Source organism: Scyliorhinus canicula, chromosome 14 (genome assembly GCF_902713615.1).
Source record: "Scyliorhinus canicula chromosome 14, sScyCan1.1, whole genome shotgun sequence".
Classification (NCBI taxonomy): Eukaryota; Metazoa; Chordata; class Chondrichthyes; order Carcharhiniformes; family Scyliorhinidae; genus Scyliorhinus; species Scyliorhinus canicula.
Window position 1 is genome coordinate 6,889,173 of NC_052159.1, and position 19,551 is coordinate 6,908,723.

The 19,551-nt window shown below is 51.4% G+C and overlaps 1 protein-coding gene across 3 annotated transcripts in view; it reads left to right on the forward strand.

Moving 5' to 3' along the window:
- The window catches only part of arrb1 (arrestin, beta 1), a 148,012-nt gene that overhangs the window by 51,089 nt on the left and 77,372 nt on the right, over window positions 1-19,551 (forward strand). For 2 of the 3 annotated variants that reach the window (XM_038818752.1, XM_038818754.1), the window contains exon 1: window positions 8,516-8,569. The exons of the other annotated variant lie outside the window; for it this stretch is intronic. In XM_038818752.1, coding sequence (XP_038674680.1) covers window positions 8,526-8,569 — 44 coding nt within the window. In that variant the 5' untranslated portion in view covers window positions 8,516-8,525. Of the gene's footprint in view, window positions 1-8,515; window positions 8,570-19,551 lie in introns of those variants that run through there. 3 annotated transcript variants of the gene reach the window in all.

A 19,551-nucleotide genomic window follows, 5' to 3' on the forward strand; every position in this document is an offset into this window, starting at 1 on the left:
GGCGACTAGAGTTTTAAAAACTAAATTTAGAGAACCCAATTGATTTTTTCCACTTAAGGGGCAATTTGGCGTGGCCAATCCACCTAGCCTGCACATCTTTGGGTTGTGGGGGCGAAACCCACGCAGACACGGGGAGAATGTGCAAACTCCACACGGGCAGTGACCCAGAGCCGGGATCGAACCTGGGACCTTGGCGCCGTGAGGCAGCAGTGCTAACCACTGCGCCACCGTGCTGCCCTCCGACTTGAGTTTTTGATGAGGTCACAGAGAGGGTCGATGAGGCCAGTGCTGTTGATGTGGTGCACACGGACTTCCAAAAGTCAATTGATACAGTGCCATGTGCCAGACTTGTGAGAAAAGTTAAACTCATGGAATAAAAGAGACAGCAACATGGGTACAGAATTGGCTGAGTAACAAGAAACAGAGAGCAATGGTGAGTGGAGCATAAACAGAAAACACTGGACAATGTCAGCAGGTCTGACAGCATCTGTGGAGAGAGAAGGGAGCTAACTTTTCGAGTCTGGATGACGCTTTGACAAAGAGTCATCTCGACTCGAAATATTAGCTCCCTTTTCGACAAAAAGACATAGACAAGTTGGCGGAATTGGGCAGACAGATGGCGGATGAAGTTCAATGTGGAGAAATCTGAAGTGGTTTATTTTGGTAGGAAGAACATGGAGAGACAATATAAAATAAAGGATACAATTGTAAAAGGAGCAGAGGGACCTGATGTATATGTGTATAAGTCATTGAAGGTGGCAGGGGAGCTTGAGAGCACAGTTCATGAAGAATATAGCACTCATGGGGCGCTGAGTACAAAAGCAAAGAGGTTCCGTTGAACTTGTTGGAAGATACTAGTTTGGCCTGAGTTGGAATATGGCACCCAGCTCTGGGCACTATGCTTTAGGAAGGCTGTGAACGCATTGGACAGAGTGCAGAAAATATTCATGGGAATGTTTCCAGGAATGAGGAACTTCAGTTATGTAGATAGATTGGAGAAGTTGGGACTGTTCTCCTTGGAGAAGATGGAGAGGAGATTTGACAGAGGTGTTCAAAATCATGAGGGTTCTGGACAGAGCAGATAGGGAGGATCAAGAATCAGTAGGCACAGATTGAAGTTAATTCGCTAAAGCAGCAATATAGACATGAGAAACCTTTACATGCAGCGAGTGGTTAGGATCTGGAATGTACTGTCTGAGAGTGCGGTGGAGGCAGATTCACACAGCGAGTGGTTAGGATCAGGAATGTACTGTCTGAGAGTGCGGTGGAGGCAGATTCACACAGCGAGTGGTTAGGATCAGGAATGTACTGTCTGTGAGTGTGGTGGAGGCAGATTCACACAGCGAGTGGTTAGGATCTGGAATGTACTGTCTGTGAGTGTGGTGGAGGCAGATTCACACAGCGAGTGGTTAGGATCTGGAATGTACTGTCTGTGAGTGTGGTGGAGGCAGATTCACACAGCGAGTGGTTAGGATCTGGAATGTACTGTCTGTGAGTGTGGTGGAGGCAGATTCACACAGCGAGTGGTTAGGATCTGGAATGTACTGTCTGTGAGTGTGGTGGAGGCAGATTCACACAGTGAGTGGTTAGGATCTGGAATGCACTGTAGGGAATATACAGTGAATGGCAGAACCCACAAGAGTATTGACAGTCAGAGAGATCTAGGTGTACAGGTCCACAGGTCACTGAAAGGGGCAACACAGATGGAGAAGGTAGTCAAGAAGGCATACGGCATGCTTGCCTTCATTGGCTGGGGCATTGAGTATAAGAATTGGCAAGTCATGTTGCAGCTGTATAGAACCTTAGTTAGGCTGCTCTTGGAGTATAGTGTTCAATTCAGGTCGCCACACTACCAGAAGGAAGTGGAGGCTTTAGAGAAGGTGCAGAAGAGATTTACCAGGATGTTGCCTGGTATGGAGGCTGAATAAACTCGGTTTGTTCTCACTGGAACAACGGAGGTTGAGGGGTGACCTGATAAAGGTCTACAAAATTATGAGGGGCATAGACAGAGTGGATAGTCAGAGACTTTTTCCCAGGGTAGAGCGGTCAATTACTGGGGGCATAGTTTTAAGGTGCGAGGGGCAAGGTTTAGAGGAGATGTACGAGGGAAGTTTTTTACACAGAGGGTAGTGGGTGCCTGGAACTCGCTGCCGGAGCAGGTGGTGGAAGCAGGGACGATAGTGACATTTAAGGGGCATCTTGACAAATACATGAATAAGATGGGAATAGAGGGATACGGACCCCGGAAGTGTAGAAGATTTTAGTTTAGACGGGTGGCATGGTCGGCACAGGCTTGGAGGGCCGAAGGGCCTGTTCCTGTGCTGTACTTTTCTTTGTTCTTTCTCTGTGCGTGTGGTGGAGGCAGATTCACACAGCGAGTGGTTAGGATCTGGAATGTACTGTCTGTGAGTGTGGTGGAGGCAGATTCACACAGTGAGTGGTTAGAGTCTGGAATGCACTGTCTGTGAGTGTGGTGGAGGCAGATTCACACAGCGAGTGGTTAGAGTCTGGAATGCACTGTCTGTGAGTGTTGTGGAGGAGGGGTCAGCTGAAGCATTTGAAAAGAGATTGAAGCGTTATCTGAAAGGGAAGAATGTGCACAATTACAGGGAGTAGGCGAGAGAATGGCACTGGGTGATTTCCACCTTCAGAGGGCCAGCACAGACATGGCAGCCCAAATATCCTCTTTCTGTGTTGTATCGTACTATTCTATTTGACTCCAATTTGCGTGAAAGGAGTGTTTTGTATGCCATAGAATCCCGACGCTGCAGAAGGAGGCCATTCAGCCGGTCGAGTGTGAACGGACCCTCCGAAACAGCACCCTATCTCGGCCCACTCCCCTGCCTTATCCCCATCACCCCACCTATCCCCCACATCTTTGGACACCAAGGGGCAATTTAGCACGCCCAACCCACCTAACCTGCACACCTTTGGGCTGTGGGAGGAAACCGGAGCACCCGGAGGAAACCCACGCAGACACGGGGAGAACGTGCAAACTCCGCACAGTCACCCGAGGCCGGAATTGAACCTGGGGTCCCTGGCGCTGTGAGGCAGCAGTGCTAACCACTGTGCCACCGTGCCGCCCTCTTGATTTTGGCCCGAACAGCTTGGCTCTAATTATAAGATTATGCCCCTTTGTTCTGGACTCAATCCACTGAAGGAAAAAAAATCTCTATCTACCCTATCAACAGCACGGTAGCATGGTGGTTAGCATAAATGCTTCACAGCTCCAGGGTCCCAGGTTCGGTTCCCGGCTGGATCACTGTCTGTGCGGAGTCTGCACGTCCTCCCCGTGTGTGCGTGGGTTTCCTCCGGGTGCTCCGGTTTCCTCCCACAGTCCAAAGATGTGCGGGTTAGGTGGATTGGCCATGCTAAATTGCCCGTAGTGTCCTAAAAAGTAAGGTTAAGGGAGGGGGGAGTTGTTGGATTACGGGTATAGGGTGGATACATGGGTTTGAGTAGGGTGATCATTGCTCGGCACAACATCGAGGGCCGAAGGGCCTGTACTGTTCTATTCTATTCTATTCCTTTAATCATCTGCAACACTTCAATTATATAATCCCCTCAATTTCTGCTCACCGCTGCTATTATCTCTTTACGGGGCTCATTGTCAAATTTAATTTTATCATCTTGCTTTGTTTTCATTCCATTATGTTAAAGGTGTTATATAAATTGTTATTGCTGCTGCTCCATATCCGAGGGAGTACAAAATCCAGCTAGCGCAATTTAACCCTATTAGCCCCATTTGTACATGATCCAAGTGGATTTATTCCAAGCTCGCTTGTGATTGGCATTGTGGTTTTGGGGCTGTGGGGCCCATTGTCCCTCACAGCCCAGTTCTGGGTTGGCGTCATGGAGATACCCTCCGCTGTGCCTCGAGCCCGAGAATTGTCCGCCAGAGTTGAGCAGAGACTTTAACCGAGGAATGAGCTCGCTGCAGCAGCAATGCCGATCCTGGGGAAACACGCTGGTGACAACTTTAGCCAAGCACTCAGTTTTTCTAAATGGATTTTTATCAGCGGTGAGAGTGGTTGCCATGGGAAACCGCAGGGCCGACTTGATTCAGGAAGGCTGCAGTGACTGCAAATGAGGAGAAATGGGAGCAGGGGTTTTAAAGGGAGCTCGGCGAGAGTGTCAGCCGAGCACTCGGGAGTGAAGCAATCAGATCATCACCTTCTTTCCCAGAAAGTGACAAAGTGTTTTACTTCCTCCATCTTCTGTGCTTCAAGTCATTGTTTCTGTAAGGTTTACGTGGCAACTGTTGTTCAGATATTGCCCTCCACTCCCAGGAAGACATGTTTTCTGCTGCTCTCTGGGGAAAGAGAGGATGAACCTGCATTTATATAGCGCCTTTCGCAACCTGGGCTGTCCCAAAGCATCTTACTGCCATACAAAGGCAGCACCTGTTGCAATGAAAGAAACACAGAATTTTCACACTGCAAGCTCCCACACACCATAACGCGATACATAGAATCCCGACAGTGCAGAAGGAGGCCATTCTGCCCATCAAGTATGCACCGACCCTCCAAAAGAGCACCCTACATAGGACCTCTCCCCTGTCCTATCCTGGTTAGTCTTCACATCTTTGAACACGAAGGAGAAATTTAGCATGGCCGATCCACCTAACCTGCACATCTTTGGACTGTGGGAGGAAACCGGAGCACCCGGAGGAAACCCACGCGGACACGGGGAGAACGTGCAAACTCCACACAGACAGTCACGCGACGCCAGAATCGAACCCGGGTCCCGACGCTATGAGGTAGCAGTGCTAACCGCTGTGCCAGCGTGCTGCCCATTGACCAATCATGAAATTGGTTAAAGGAAAGCAAAAGATGATTTGCATTTATCTAATAAGACTATTAGATGTCTCAAAGTGTTTTTTGGTCAATGAAACATTAATCAAGTGTAGTTACTATTGTAATGTAGGCAACACAGCTGCCAATTCTTGCACAGCAAGATTCCACAAACGGCAATGTGATAATGGCCAAATAGTCTGATTTTAGTGATGTGGATCGATATTGGCCAGAGCATTGGGGGAGAACTCCCATACTCTTCTTTGTAATAGAGCCATGGGACCGTCCACATCCATTTGAGCAGACAGATGGAACCTTGGTTTAATGTGTCAGCCAGAAGACTTGACCGGTGACCCTGCAGCACTCCCTCAGTGCTGAGGTGAGAGTGTCAGCCTGGACCTGGTGTTAAATTCCTTGGAGTGGGTCCTGTACCCCGAATCGTGCGATTCAAAGGCGAGGACACTACCCTCCAAGTCACAACTGCTGGCGATGCTCAAGGATCACACACAAGTAGTTAATCATTGGGTGGTTTAGCACGGTGGGCTAAACAGCTGGCTTGTAATGCAGAACAATGCCAGCAGAACGGGTTCAATTCCTGTACCGGCCTCCCCGAACTCGGGGCTTTTCACAGTAACTTCATTGAAGCCTACTTGTGACAATAAGCGATTATTATTAATTTCTTGGAAAGTTAGCTGCATGCCAACTCTCCTGGTTCCAGATCAGGCAGATTGGACTTCAAAACCCTATCACTCAATCCCTCCAACTCCCCATATCCCTCAATCCCACACATCCACTTTCTCCTGATATCCCTCAATCCACCTTCTCCCCATAAACCTCTATCCCACCTTCTCCCCATGCCTCTCAATCCTACCTACCGACCTTCTCCCCATCTCCCACAAACCAACCATCTCCCCATATCCCTCAATCCCACACACCCACCTTCTCCCCAGATCTTTCAATCCCACCTTCTCCCCTTATCCCTCAATCACACCAAATCAACTCCTCCACAGGCCCTCATTCCCACCAACTCACTACTGAATCCATATCCCTCAATCCCACACACCCACCTTCTCCCCAGATCTTTCAATCCCACCTTCTCCCCTTATCCCTCAATCACACCAAATCAACTCCTCCACAGGCCCTCATTCCCACCAACTCGCTACTGAATCCATATCCCTCAATCCCACCATCTCCCCAAAACCCTCAATCCCATCTTCTCCCCATATCCCTCTATCCCACCCACCCATCTTCTCCTGATATCCCTCAATCGCAGCTTCTCCCCATATCCCTCAATCCCACCTTCTCCCCATATCCCTCAATCCCACCTTCTCCCCATATCCCTCTGACCCACCTTCTTCCCATATCCCTCTATCCAACCTTCTCCCCATATCCCTCAATCCCACCTTCTCCCCATATCCCTCAATCCCACCTTCTCCCCATATCCCTCTGGCCCACCTTCTTCCCATATCCCTCAATCCCACCTTCTCCCCATATCCCTCAATCCCACCTTCTCCCCATATCCCTCTGGCCCACCTTCTTCCCATATCCCTCAATCCACCTCCTCCCCATATCCCTCAATTCCTCTCACCCAACTCCTCCTCATACCTTTCAATTCCACCTCCACCCCATCCCCTCAATCTCACATCCCTCAATCCCGCCAACCCATCTTTCCCCCATATCCCTCAACCCACCTCCTCCTCACAACCCTCAAACCCGCCAACTCCCTCCCCATATCCCTCAATCACACCTTCTGGGAGCATGGTAGCACACGTGGCTAGCACTGTGGCTTCACAGCTCCAGGGTCCCAGGTTCGATTCCCTGCTGGGTCACTGTCTGTGTGGAGTCTGCAAGTTCTCCTTGTGTCTGCGTGGGTTTCCTACGGGTGCTCCGGTTTCCTCCCCCAGTCCAAAGATGCGCAGGTTAGGTGGATTGGCCATGATAAATTGCCCTTAGTGTCCAAAAAGGTTAGGAAGGGTTATTGGGTTATGGGGATAGGGGGGAAGTGCGGGTTTAAGTGGGTCAGTGCAGACTCAATGGGCCGAATGGCCTCCTTCTGCACTGCATGTTCTATGTATCTCTATGTATCTCCTATATCCTTCAATCCTACACACCCATTTTCTCCCCATATCCCTCAATCCCACATTCACCCCACATCCCTCAGTCCCAGCTCGGGAAAATGCAATACTCCTCACTATTGCAAAGAGCTAATTAAAGTAAATCAGGCGACACTCTCATTGCACTTTAAGGATGAATGTGTACTCAGCATTTCTGTTGCCCGCCAGTAAATTCTCAACCCTTCCCACTTTGCTTCATGATCTAATCCAGGGTGGCAAGAATGGACAAGGACAGAGAAATGAGTCACATTTACGTAGCACCTCTCACATCCTCCCAGCACTTTGCTGCCAGTGAAGCACTTATTAAAGTACGCTCACTATTGTCCTGTAGGAAACATGACAGCCAATTTCAGCACAGCAGGATCCCAGAAACACCAATGCGATGAGGACACAACTGATTTTAGTGATGCCGATTGGGGAATTGTTTATTTTCCCGTACTCTTCTGTGCAGTAAGCATCTGGGAGGGCGGTTTGGGCCTCTGTTTAGCGCCTCATCCAAAAGGTGGCACCACTGACAATGGCGCACTCCCTCAGTGGCACATCAGCCTGCATCTGTGGAGTGGGTCTTGAACTTTCTGATGAAGAATACTGACGTCACAAATACTCCACCAACCCAGTTGTTATTGAGAAGACCCATCCGTGGCGGCAAATGGTGAGGAAAGGGATTGCTGTGATTCCCCATAGAGTTGAATAGCCTGGTTCTCTTGACCGTGAAGAATGTGTGGATTCAGAGGAGGAAAGGGATTGAAGGGTCAGCAATGACAGAAATATTCAGGTCAAGTAATCCTGCCCCACGCCTGTCCCCTTGATTTTGGATGGGAGGGTGGCATGGTGGGTGTGCCCCTGGGTTAATAATCAAGAGACTGGGACTAATGGTCAAGGGGCAGGAGTTCAACTCTCACCATGGCATCTGGTGGAATTTAAATTTCAATGAATACAGCTGCAGTGCAAGATTAGTTTCAGTGATGGAGACCCTAAAATATTCAGGTCGGTGTGTGCCGTCTACAAGATTCCCCTGCAGGAACTCACCAAGGCTCCTCAGGCAGCACCTTCCAAACCCACGACCACTACCATCTAGGAGGACAAGAGCAGCAGATACCTGGGAACCCCACCACCTGGAGGTTCCCCTCCCAGTCACTCACCACCCTGACTTGGAAATATATTGGCCGTTTCTTCGCTGTCGCTGGGGCAACATCCTGGAACTCCCTCCCTCACAGCACTGTGGATGTACCTACACCACTTGGACTGCAGCGCTTCGAGAAGGGCAGTTAGGGATGCGGCAATAAATGGTGGTCTACAATTAGTGAATTTTTTTTTAAAAATCATCATCGATTGCTGTAAAAACCCATCTGGCTCACCGATGTCCTTCGGGGAAGGGAATCTGCCATCCTTACCCGGTCTGGCCTACATGTGACTCCAGATCCACAGAAAGCCATTCAGTTCGGGGGCAATTAGGGATGGGGAACAAATGCTGGGCTTGCCCATGAGGCCCACATCCCGTGAATAAGATATCAGAACAAAGACCATTCGGGCTCCCGACAAAGGAAGGTCTGTGGCCTTACTCAAGTTCCAAAGTCGCAGATTGATGACATCAGCAGTGAGTGAGGGGAGGCCTGGGATGTTTGATAGCAGCTCCATGGTCGGAGCAGCCTCCTGGGCGAGGTAAGTGTCAGAAATCAGCTCCTTTCAGCCATTCCTGCACACCCCACAGGCCTCGCAGGGAATTAGTCGAGCTTCCCCTGCCCCAGTCACCACCCCAATACCCCCCTCCATCCTGCCCCAACCCCCCAGCTCCTGGGGAACCATTAAACAATCCATAAACCTTGGAAATAGAACGTAAAAAACATTTAGGAGACTGATACTAAACAGTGAAAATTCAGGGCACGATTGAGTCCCGTGTTGGGTGTGTTGAGCGGGGTCTTTCCTGGTACTTGCAGCTCCCAGAACGACCCCGCTATTAAACGTGACTCTGCTAGTCCTGAAGCTGTTTTCTACCTGGCAAACATGCATTGCCAGTTCAGCCGCTTCTCAGCTCGATCCGGGCCTAGCACGTGATCCAAACACTCTGGTTAAGGCAAGATTTTCTCCATGGCTTCCCATCAGTGTAGCCATTTCAGGATGATTGAAGATTTGCCCGCACTGTCCTCACCTTGCCGCTGTTTCTCTCATTGCTGCGTCTGTCCGCTGGGCTCTTCACTGATTGCTTCTGTTGTCATGTTTGGAAACGTCATAGCATGCAAGGCCCAAGTGCTAGAATATTAGAATAGATAGGGGCTTGATGGCTGGCGCAGAGAGGATGGGCCAAAGGGTCTCTTTCTGTGTGGAATCTCTGCAGGAGGAGGCCATTCAGCCCATTGAGTCTGCAACGACCCTCCACGTTCTGGGAGGCTTTGAAGGCAATGATCGGGGGGAAATAGTAACTTAGAAGACAGGAAGGAGAGGGTGGCTAGGCAACAGCTGTCAACTCCACATTGGCGGTGGATTGGCGGTACTCCACGGGTCCAACCGCGCAACTACTGGCGGAGAGGAAAAAGCTACAAATGGAATTTGACCTGCTCTCCGCCTGGAAAGCAGCGAGCCAGCTCCGCCAAACACGGGAGGTCTATTCTGAGCATGGAGACGAGGCCAGCCGCCTGCTGACACACCAGCTGAGGAGGCCGCCACAAGAAGAGATAGCACAGGTAATGGATGGGAATGGTCGGGTGGTCACAGCTCCAGATGCGAACGTTTACCGGGGACTATACACTGCCGAGCCCCCGGAGGGGGACCCAAAGATGAAACAGTTCCTCGACAGTCTCGACAGGCCAGCTGTGGGGGTGGAAAGGAGTCAGGGCGGGAAGCACGCTAGGACTGGAAAGGCAGCACGGTAGCATAGTGGTTAGCACAATTGCTTCACAGCTCCAGGGTCCCAGGTTCGATTCCCGGCTTGGGTCACTGTCTGTGCGGAGTCTGCACATCCTCCCCGGGTGTGCGTGGGTTTCCTCCGGGTGCTCCGGTTTCTTCTCACTGTCCAAAAATTTGTAGGTTAGGTGGATTGGCCATGATAAATTGCCCTTCGTGTCCAAAATTGCCCTTAGTGTTGGGTGGGGTTACTAGGTTATGGGGATAGGATGGAGGTGTGGGTTTGAGTTGGGTGCTCTTTCCAAGAGCCAGTGCAGACTCGATGGGCTGAATGGCCTCCTTCTGCACTGTAAATTCTGTGATTCTATAGATCATGCAGTGCACTAATTCCATGCAGCCGGGGAAGGCACCGGGGTGGGACCGAGAGGGTAACCGCTGGACCTCCATAAGAAGTTTGTGGCAGCACAAGCCCTGCGCCTGCGGGAGATGTTCAACAACTCGCTGTCGAGGGGGGTCCTGCCGCCCACGTTGGCGCAGGCCTCGATCTCACTGATCTGCAAAAAAGACAAGGTCCCGACAGAGTGCCGGTCATACTGACCCATCTCACTCCTGCACACTGACGCCAAACCCCTGGTGAGGCGACGGGGAGATTCGCTTGCCAGAAGCAATCACGGGAAGATCAGACCGGGTTGGTCAAGGGCAGGCAGCTGATAGTGAACATCAGCCGCCTGTTGAAAGTGGTTGTGACCCCACCCGGGGCAGGGACACCAGAAGTGATCGTCTCCCTGGAAGCTGAGGAAGCCTTCGACAGAGTAGAATGTTGGTACCTCATGGGGGTGCTGCAACAGTTTGGGTTTGGGCCAGTGTTCACCTCGTGGGTGAAACTTCTGTACAGCTCTCTCCCTGATGAGCGTGCGGACGAACACCAGCAGCTCTGAATCTATCCAGCTGCTCAGAGGCACGAAGCAGGGGCGCCCGCTGTTCCCGCTGCTGTTTACACTGGCAATTGAGCCACCAGCCATCGCTCTTAGATCAACGAAGGGGTGGACAGGCATCCAGAGAGGAGGCAGCGAATCTCATTGTATGCGGATGACCGGCTACTCTACGTGTTGAACCCCCTAGTCAGCTTGGTCAGGAAAACGGAAACTCCGGAGGGAGTTCGGAGCTTTCTTGGGATATAAAATAAACCGGAGCAAGAGTAAAATCTTGGGAGGGAGCCCCGAGATCAGAGCTGGGAACACCGCCATTCAAATTGGCCCAAACCAAGTTCAGGTACCTGGGGGATACAGATAGCTCACGGTGGTCACTGCTCCACCAGTGGAACCTGTCCAGCCTGGTGGAGGAGGTGAAGACGGACCTGTGGAGATGGGATTCACTCCCACTCTCCCTGGCGGGAAGAGTGCAGACGATAAAAATGAGCGTGCTGCCACGGTTCCTCTTCTTATTCACTTCACTCCCGATCTTCATCCCCAAATCCTTCCTCACCAGAGTGGACAAACTAATCATAACCTTCACCTTGTCGGGAAAGAGTCCGAGGATACGGAAAACCGTCCTACAGAGAGGGCGACACATGAGTGGCTTGGCTCTGCCGAACCTCCTATTCTATCACTGGACGGTTAACGGGGAGGATGCGGGGAGGTTGGGGGAGCCACAGATGGAATGGGTGCAGATGTAGGAGGCCTCCTGTACTGGGACATCCCTCTGGGCACTGGTCACTGCCTCACTTCCATTCCCCCCAGCCAAGTATTCGAGGAGCTCGGCGGTAGTCGCTACATTACCGACCTGGAACCAACTCAGGCACCATTCCAAACTGGGGGACAGGTCTGTTGCTGCTGCCATCCGGAGGAACCACAAATTTATCCCAGTATAAATGGACACCACCTTCAAAACATGGAGAGAGGACGGAGAGGTACTGACGGTGAGAGACATGTACATAGACAGTAGCGTAGCGCCCCTTGGTGAGCTAACAGAGAAGCTCCTGAAAGGTTAAAAACTCTGGTACTTACAGGTGTGATACCTCCTCCACAAGGAGACCATTTCATTCCCCCAGATACCTGGACACACCCTACTGGACACACTACCAGCACCAAACTCGCTAGGGGATGGTAAATGTGGCGACATACACGGACAATTGTTTGAAAAGGTAAGGGCCCCACCGGATGAGATGCGAGAAAGGTGGGAGGAGGAGCTGGCCATGGAGATAAGGGAAGGACTCTGGTTCGAAACTCTGCTCATGGTAAACGCCACATCCTCATGTGCAGGGCTGAGCCGAATGCAACTAAAGGTGGTGCACAGGGTGCACCTGACCAGGACTCGGATGAGCAGGTTCTTCCCGGGAGTGGAGGAGAAATGCGAACAGTATCAGAGGGGGTCCAGCCAACCACACCCACATGGTCTGGTCCTGCCGCAAACTCATGGGTTCTGGTCCGCCTTCTTTGAGGCCATGTCCAGAGCGGTGGGGGTAAAGATGGACCCATGCCCGTTAGTGCCAGTCTTTGGGGTATCGGAACATCGAGAGCTCTTTACAGGTAGAGAGACCGCCACCCTGGCCTTTGCCTCCCTGATTGCCCGGCGGATATTTCTGCTTGGACGGAGGTCGGCAGCGCCACTCAGGGCCTCAGACTGGCTCTCCGACTTAGCAGAGTCTCTTAAAACTGGAAATAAATCAAATTCGCCATCAGGGGGCCGGAGGAAGGTTACCACTACCTGTGAACATAATTTACCTGTCTCTTCCCGGACCTGTTCGTGACCAGCAGCCAAGGGAGGGGGGGGGGGGGGGGCGGAGGCGAGGAGCAGGGGGGGGGGGGTGGGGGCGAGGGGAGAAACAATCAGAGGAGGGAAATGGGGGTTGGCGGGGGTGGGATGGGGGGGGGGGAGATTAAGCGTGGGGAGGAGCGAATACGCATACACAGCGAGAAGGAGAAATCTGCACAACATACCAAAGGGTGTGGATGCTCAGGTACGGCAACACAGCAATACTGCCGTACAAAGGGCGTACCCGACGTGACTGAGATCATCTCCTACCTCGCTCTGTCCTGGGGTGCGGTACTTGTTGGGTACCCACCGCCCCAGGCTTCAAAGGGGTATCTCGGACCACATCCCCACTATGCTGGTCACTGCAATGTAAATAGACCACGGGCGGGATTCTCCGACCCCCCCACCAGGTCGGAGAATCGCCCGGGGCCAGCGCCAATCCCGCCCCCACCGTGTCCCGAATTCTCCGCCACCAGAGATTCGGCGGGGGCGGGAATCGTGCCGCGCCGGTCGGCGGGCCCCCCCCCCCCCCGCCGATTCTCCGGCCCGCGATGGGCCGAAGTCCCGCCGCTGTCAGGCCTCCCCCGCCGGTGGGAATCAAAGCACCTACCTGACCGGCGGGATTGGCGGCGCGGGCGGGCGCCGGGGTCCTGGGGGGGGGCGCGGGGTGATCTGACCCCAGGGGTGCCCCCACAGTGGCCTGGCCCGCGATCGGGGCCCACCGATCGGCGGGCGGGCCTGTGCCGTGGGGGCACTCTTTTTCTTCCGCCTTTGCCATGGTCTTCACCATGGCGGAGGCGGAAGAGACCCCCTCCCCTCGCATGCGCGGGGATGACGTTTGCGGCCGCTGACGCTCCGGCGCATGCGCGGACTTACGCCGGCCGGCGAAGTCCTTTCGGTCTCAGCTGCCGTGGCGCCAAAGGCCTTTCCCGCCGGCCGGCGGAGCGCCAACCTCTCCGGCGCGGGCCTAGCCCCTCAATGTTAGGGCTTGGCACCGAAAGATGCAGAGATTTCCGCACCTTTGGGGCGGCCCGACGCCAGAGTGGTTCACGCCACTCCGACACACCGGGACCCCCCCAGCCCGCCGGGTAGGGGAGAATCCCGGCCCACATCTCATTTGCTCTCTGTTTTCATTTGATAACACTCGGGAGAGCCAATCTGGGGCCTTGAGTCCAAGCAGAAATATCCGCCGGGCAATCAGGGTGTAAATTTCAACCACATGTATAATAAAAGGGTGTAAATTATTTACAACCTCAGTTCTGATTAACGCAACTGTACAATTGAACTGTATGGTGATAAGACTTAGCTGTCGCAAATGAAAAACTCCAAGAAAAACACCTAAAATTAGATAATGCAGCATTTGGTGCAAAAAAAATGGAGGTGTTGCCCACGCCGTCACGCTGGTGGGCGGAGCCGTAATACGCCAGCGGCGTCAGGAATCCTGAGATCGAGGCGCAATTTTTTAACGGTTCCCCGATGTCCAATAACAAAAGAAGGTTCATCCCAGGCCAAACGCAGGTGCAAAATCCCGACCTATAAATTTCCATATTTAACACTGAAGTCTTTACACTCGAGCTGTGTGATCTCGAAGGCGCTGCCTGAAAGGGTGGTGGAAGCAGATTCAGTAGGAACTTTCAAAAGAAAGTCGAAGTATCTGAAAAGGATACATTTGCAGGATGGAGGGCAGGGCAGGTAAATGACTGCTTCCTCAAAGGGCCAGCACAGACAAGATGGACTGAGTGGCTTCCTATCGTTTCTGCGTGATTCTGGGTTATAGCAATGTTTGCAGCGCTTGCTTTCTGAGCTCCGACATGGGGCTGTTTAGCTCACTGGGCTAAATCGCTGGCTTTAAAAGCAGACTAAGGCAGGCCAGCAGCACGGTTCGATTCCCGTAACAGCCTCCCCGAACAGGTGCCGGAATGTGACGACTAGGGGCTTTTCACAGTAACTTCATTTGAAGCCTACTCGTGACAATAAGCGATTTTCATTTCATTTCATTTTTTAAAATAAATTTAGAGTACCCAATTATGGGGCAGCACGGTGGCACAGTGGTTAGCATTGCTGCCTACGGCGCTGAGGACCCGGGTTCGAATCCCGGCCCTGGGTCACTGTCCGTGTGGAGTTTGCACATTCTCCCCGTGTCTGCGTGGGTTTCACCCCCACAACCCAAAGATGTGCAGGGTAGGTAGATTGGCCATGCTAAATTGCCCCTTAATTGGTAAAAATAATTGGGTACTCTAAATTTAAAAAAAAAGAGTACCCAATTATTATTATTTTCTTTCCAATTAAGGGGCAATTTGGCGTGGACAATCCACCTCGCCTGCACATCTTTGGGTTGTGGGGGTGAAACCCACGCAGACACGGTGAGAATGTGCAAACTCCATACGGGCAGTGACCTAGGGCCGGGATACAAACCCAGGTCCTCAACGCCGTAGTCCCACTGCGCCACCATGCTGCCCGATGAGTTCCCTCAGTATTTACGGTGTTTGACCTCATGAATGTTTCAATATTAGACGGCTTCCGTCCCAAACTGTATTCATGATGTGCAGGAAATGTCTCTCAAGGTTGTATCGGTGTTTGCTGGAATTCCCATCGGGGTTGTATCAATATTTGCAAGGAGATTAATTGGAGGTGTGAGAATTGTTACAGGTCCCCGCATCGGATCACCAGGTGTGGACCACCCGTTCCCTGTGACCTCTACTGAATACCAACCTCCCGAGTAACGGAGTGGGATTTCCCCTTTGATGAAGGGAGCCCACATAGTAGAAAGAAACCCGGCCTGAGACCCTTTGGGGAGTGGAGTTAGCCTTTGTTTGTACTTTCAATAAACCTTTCCTTTGTATCCTACTCTTCGTTCTGCAGCAAGGTTGCCCAGTAGTTAGCACTGTTGCTTCACAGCGCCAGGGACCCGGGTTCGATTCCCGGCTTGGGTCACAGTCTGTGCGGGGTCTGCACATTCTCCCCGTGTCTGCGTGGGTTTCCTCCGGGTGCTCCGGTTTCCTCCCACAAGTCCCGAAAGAAGCTTGTTAGGTGAATTGGACATTCTGAATTCTCCCTCTGTGTACCCGAACAGGCGCCGGAGTGTGGCGACTCGGGACTTTTCGTAGTAACTTCAGTGCAGTGTTAATGTCAGCCTACTTGTGACAATAATAAAGATTATTATTATTATGATCTCGCTTTTGGGATTCTGCAATAATGTTTGCAGGAATTGCCTGTTTTGCTGTGTCAGTTATGACAGGGATTTCCCCCTCGGACGTAGATATTCGCAGGCACTCCATGGAAGGGAAATTACATATGTTTGCATATTTGCAGGAAATCCCCCTCAAAAATGTATCAATATGTAGAGTGATGTCTCCTGGGGCTATGTCAGTGCTTACAGGAATTCCCTCTCAGAATGGGTCAATATAATTCTAATATATTAAATGTTATCAATGTCGTTATAATATATGATATTGTATCAATATAAGGGTCGATTTCTCCTGAGGTTTTATAGACATTTTCAGGAATCTCGCCTCTAGGATGTAGACCTTTTCAGAGAAACTCCCCAACAAGATTTTTTTATCAATATTTGCTGCAATTTCCTTGAGGTTTTGTTAATATGTGGAGGAATTTCCCCCTGGGATTATATATTAATATTTGCAGGACTTTCCCTTGTGATGGAGTAATGTTATATCCACAGTTTTGAACTCATTACAGGAGATGGCAATTTACTGAGCGATGATCTAGATGTCTAGGCTCATGTCCGAGAGACATTAGTTCAAATCCCACCATGAGAGTTAAGGGAATTTAAATTCAATTACAAAGAAAAATGGGATTTGAGAGCTGGTCTGATGGATAATGAGTTGTAATTTCTTTAAAATGTAAACCAAAATATAGATTCCAAGCTACCTGTTATTCCCCCATGTGCTTTAAAAAAAAACCCTTCCGACCAGTCATTAATGACTCAAAGAGGCAAACCCACATGTTCTCACGCCCATAACCAAACCACCCCATCAAGGATCCCAAAGACAAACACACGACGATTGCTTGCTGTGCTTTGCTTAAAGAAATTCCCCGCCCCCCCCCCCAGTTCCTGGGCTGGGGTTCGAACCAAGGCTCAGAATCGGGGCACCACCTGCTGCTCCTCAAGACCTCTGAGCAGCTGAAGGAGGGGGCAAATGATCAGGAAGGAGTGAAAAATAGTCAGAAGCCTGGTGTTTGAGGAGAGAAGGAGCCATGCTGAAGTTCAAAATGAGGTCAAACATTTGAATCAATCCACTTTGGAGAAAATGGAGAATATTGGGTAAGTGAGTTGCTGAGTTTAAATGAGCTGAAGGTTGTGAATGGGCAGCACGGTAGCACAGTGGTTAGCACTGTGGCTTCACTGTCACTGTCTGTGTGGCGTCTGCACATCCTGTGTCCGCGTGGGTTTCCTCCGGGTGCTCCGGTTTCCTCCCACAAGTCCCAAAAGACCTGCTTGTTAGGTGAATTGGACATTCTGAATTCTCCCTCTGTGTACCCGAACAGGCGCCGGAGAGTGGCGACTAGGGGCTTTTCACAGTAACTTCATTGCAGTGTTAATGTAAGCCTGCTTGTGACAATAAAGATTAGTATTATTATAGAAAGGAGACAGATTCCCTTTATTTCTTCACGTGTGCTGCTGGGCAGACCAGCATTTATCGTCCATCCCTAATTGCCCTGGAGAAGGTGGTGATGAGCTGCCTTCTTGAACCGCTGCACCCCATGTGGTGCAGGTACACCCACTGTGCTGTTAGGGAGGGCAGCAGCCTGGGTGAGAAAACCCTTCTAGAATTTTTATTTATTCATTAGAGGCTTTTTCCCGGCTTTGCTGGACAAACTAAGTTTTTCAGCAGCATAAAAATTCTACACCCTACAGAACTGAGAAATGTTGCAACCTTTAAGCCCTCCGGTGTTTGATTGGCTGTGAGGTAAAGTTGAAACTTCTCTCCATATGAGTTCCAAGTCGCACAGTTTTCATATAATGCACCCCTGGCTCCCATATTTCCTGCCATTCCTGATCCCGGCTCCTAGGCTCTATACGTCAACCAACTTTCCTCCCTTCCATTTATTTTTGATGTTTGGCATAAGAGGTACTGGATTCTCCGACCCCCCCCCCCCCCCCCCCCCCCCCCCCCCCCGCCGGCGGGATTCCCGCCCCCGCCGAATCTCTGGTTCCGGAGACTTTGGGAGACGGCGGGGGCGGGATTCACGCCTCCCCCCGGCGATTCTCTGGCCCGCGATGGGCCGAAGTCCCGCTGCTGTAATGCCGGCGTGAATCAAAACACCTCCCTTACCGGCGGGACTGGCGGCGTGGGCGGGCTCTGGGGTCCTGGGGGCACGAGGCTACCTGGCCCACCGATCGGCGGGCGGGCCTGTGCTGTGGGGGGCACTCTTTTCCTTCCGCGTTGGCCATGGCCTTCACTATGGCGGAGGCGGAAGTGACCCCCTCCTCTGCGCATGCGCGGGGATGACGTCAGCAGCCGCTGATGCTCCAGCGCATGCGTGGACTTCCGCCGGCCGGCGAAGTCCCTTCGGCCCCGGCTGGCGTGGCGCCAAAGGCCTTTCCCGCCGGCTGGCGGGGCTCCAACCACTCCGGCGCGGGCCTAGCCCCTCAAGGTTAGGGCTTGGCCCCTAAAGGTCCGGAGAAATCCGCACCTTTGGGGCGGCCCGACGCCGGAGTGGTTCACGCCACTTTATCCCGCCGGGACCTCCCGCCCCGCCGGGTAGGGGAGAATCTAGCCCGAGATCTCCTTATCCGCAATACAAATTAGAATTTTTTCATTTTTGCCTTTTTTCCCGAGTAGTGACTTGTACAGATTCGAGAGACTTTTGAATCCCCGTTCCCACAGTCCATTTTGCTTCACCGCGTCCACAGTCCCTGAAACCTAGAATCTACCTATCATAATATCCACTTCTATATATAATGGAGTGCAGACAGGCAGTGATTGACACACAGGATGACCAGTAAGCACACAGCACAGTGCAGCCAATCACCAGACAGGACACGGCCACTATAAAGCCAGAGGGCACTAGGTTTCCCTCCCTCTCTGGACCCAGCCACTGAGACAGTCAGAGTTTGTGAGCATTAGCCAGTACAAACACCACGCGGTATCTAGTACGTCTGGTCAGGCAATAGGTCTCCAGTCAGTTCAGTATACCCATAGCTTAGCATATATATTAGTTGTGTCGTTGAATAAAATCGTGTTGGATCTTCTCCAGTGTTTGAGGTCTGTCTCTCGCCACACTGCATCAAGTGCAGTCCACGTCGAACCAACCTCCCTAACACATCACTACCCACTCCGACGACTGTCGTTCTGCTTGCTCGCTATTGTGCTCCGTTTCTTTTTCAAACCTTCAGCATCGATGCCTTTGCTATGCCCCATGTGCGAGTGTTTTCTCCACTCTTGACGCCCCACTTTAATTTTCAACGATTTTTGGCTCAACAATTCTTTTCTTGGCCTCCATCCTTGTCGCCCGTTTTCTCTTTTGTCATATTCTCGATGTGTGCCCCAAAGAGAAAATGCACGGAGGTGCCACCCTCTGGATTCTTACAAACACAATGAGAGGTTAATTAGGAGATGTTGCTCACGCAGTCTGAGATGGTGAACTGAAGCCCACGCAAACAGCTCTCTGTGACATCACTGCAGATCAATTCCGCCAGAAGGGATGTATTCCCTGCTACATAACACTGCTAAATGGACAATTGAACATTTTCCCACATTATACTCTCTTTGTCAGATCTTTGCCCACTCACTTAACCTATCTATGACTTTTTGTAGCCTCCTTACGTCTTCTTCACAACTTACTTTCCTACCTACCTTTGTGTCATCAGCAAATTTAGCCGCCACCCTTCATCCAAGTCATTTCCATAATCTGTAAGAATTTGAGGTTCCAGCACTGATCCCTGTGGCACATCGCTCGCCACATCCTGCCAACCAGAAAAATACCCGTCCATGCCAACTCTCTGTTTCCTGTTAGTTAGCCAATCTTTTATCCATGCCGATATGTTACCCCATATACTATGAGCTCTTATTTTCCACAATAACCTT